The 2,415-nt window shown below is 37.1% G+C and overlaps 1 protein-coding gene across 1 annotated transcript; it reads right to left on the bottom strand.

The window, feature by feature from the left end:
- Positions 1 to 709: 709 nt before the first annotated feature.
- Positions 710 to 1,288, bottom strand: LOC139859690 (uncharacterized). The gene has a single exon (XM_071848471.1). The coding sequence runs from the start codon at positions 1,286 to 1,288 to the stop codon at positions 710 to 712; it is 579 nt and encodes a 192-aa protein (XP_071704572.1).
- Positions 1,289 to 2,415: the final 1,127 nt, after the last annotated feature.

Genomic DNA, 2,415 nt, shown 5'->3' with positions numbered 1-2,415 from the left:
GGAAGTTACACTGGTTCAATAGGAAAAAGACGGGTTATAGTTGAGGTGTTAAAAGGGTATTTTAGAAAATACACTTAAATCTAACATCAGAGACCTTGGGTAGTGATATTTTCACACTTCATTTTGATAAATCCAACATTATTTGGTCTAACTTCCTAAATTGCCCTTATAGACTAAATATAAATAAATTACTCCGTATTTTGTTTAATGATCCCTTTCAATTCTTTCATCTGAGTTTTCTTCCTGCCTGTCTACCTCTGCCATAATATCCATCCATTCCAAATCAACTTTAATTACTCATGTCAATTGATATGTCGATAACAGTACAAATGTTTCAAATCTGAACATTCTTTTTTTTTTGAAAAGCCAAGCAAACTTTTATTAAAAAGAAACAAATACAAAATGGAGGTCCAAAGACCTAAATACAGAAACACGAGAAAATACAATTAATAATTACATGAAAAAAAAATGAGAAGTGGAGGAAAGAATAAACTCGAAACAGTTGAGAAAGGAAAAGTGGATTGGTTATTTAGAGATAGGAAAAAGCCTTCATCTTACGAGCACAACATAGTTGGAACAACTTGAGAAAGACAAGCCGGACTAGAAAACAAGATACAGTGCTGAAAATACAGCGACAAAGCATCCGCCCCTAATCCACTTAGCTCATACCATGTAGTAACACGAGAGAATCCGACATAAAAAACCTATCTTAACCAATACCGTCTTTTGTGAAGCTTGAATCGAAGCGACAAGGGTTCGTGATCCAAGAGAGCCAATCTAAGGCTCCTTTCCTCCAACGACAATTAATCCACTCGAAACATTTGCCTTGAATATTCGAGAAAAGTTTTGCAGCACTATCGAATTTTTTCCCGAAAGTACAATTATTTCTATGAATCCAAAGGTAGTAGCTCGTGACCCATACAACCGCTTGCCAGATAGTAACACCAAGAGTTGTAATTAGCTTGGGGTTCGAACAAGAAGCTATGTCCGACAAGCTTGAGATATGTAGCTGATCGAACTTCCACCATCTACGAACTTTGTCCCATATAATGGAAGCAAACTTACACGAAATTAGAGAATGGTGTAGCGTTTCGATGTCATCGTCGCAGACGGGGCATCTAGTGGAGTGTAAATCAATACCTTTTCTATCTAATTCGACTCTAACAGGCAATCTATTTTTCTTTGCTCTCCAAATAAAGATCCCAACTTTTTTCGGAACAAAAGGATTGAGGTCGGTGGCTGAGGAGGGCGGGAGTTTTGCGGCGGTCAGCGAAGATAAAACCTGCATTATGGAATCGGTGGTAAATGTTCCATTGGAGTTGTGTTTGTAGCGACCCCGACAAATCGTCAAGTGACGGCGTCGGCTACGTGGGTCCCATTACCTGATTATAAGTCTTTAAGATAACGTTTGACCAAAATATGTCGCCTTCATTTCAAAATAAAGATTGTTTCAAAGTTTACAAGAATTGTTCAACCAAAAGTTAAGTTACAACGTTATAAGTACGATTGAAATCTAGGCGACACGGTTTAAAGTAAAGTCAAAAGACGCTCCATGAAATGCATGTATACTCGACATCGGATGCAAGTATCAAATAGTAAGCGGAAGCATGTTTCACATATCGTGCATGACCTGAGAAAAACATAGAAATCTGTCAACGAAAACGTTGGTGAAATCATAGGTTTAAGTAAGTAAGTACAAGTGAACCACAAGATTTGCATCAATGAAATAATAGTAATACATTCCAAAAGTTTGTTTCACGAGCACCCAATTATCAAAGCTTAACATTCCTTCCATTGTATACCCCATCACTTAGTGCTAGAACAAACACTGATTCTCGAAAATATATTTCATCCGTAGACGGTAGCGAACCGTCAAAGATGAGGGTTGTCAACCCATATGGCCATATAACATAAGTTCTCGCTTACACCCGGCAAGTGTAACTAATGATAATCGAATTGAGGATTTTTGTTCTAAACTCGTATGTAGAATGTTTGTTTTCCCGTTCTTGTGTTCACTTAGTTCAAAAGAATCGTTTATGTTTTCTCATCCCAAATATAAGTTCAAAAAGAGTAAAAGTGGGACTATGATCTCACCTCGAGTGCACGAGTATAAAAGTACTTCAACAAGTAAACGTGTGCATGAAAGTTGCTTAGCCTTGACCTAAACAAGTAAGTTATATCAATTAACCGGTTACGACACAAGGTCGGGTGAAATGTGTTCAATTAGTCCTATGGCTCGTTACGACTCGAATAGTATAGCATGTGAATCACGTTGTCAAGTTTCATGCAAGAATCAAGTATAAAAGCATGTTAGAACGATTGTAATAAAGTTTGAGTTGACATTTCAAAACCTTACCATTAGAAAGGAAATCTTATTACGTTTCCAACGATATTTGATTCATCGAAAACGGAGTT

The sequence above is a fragment of the Rutidosis leptorrhynchoides genome, chromosome 7, assembly GCF_046630445.1.
Source record: "Rutidosis leptorrhynchoides isolate AG116_Rl617_1_P2 chromosome 7, CSIRO_AGI_Rlap_v1, whole genome shotgun sequence".
In the NCBI taxonomy this organism is placed as follows: Eukaryota; Viridiplantae; Streptophyta; class Magnoliopsida; order Asterales; family Asteraceae; genus Rutidosis; species Rutidosis leptorrhynchoides.
The sequence above is the reverse complement of the archived record's forward strand: the minus strand, read 5'-3'. Positions and strand labels throughout refer to the sequence as shown.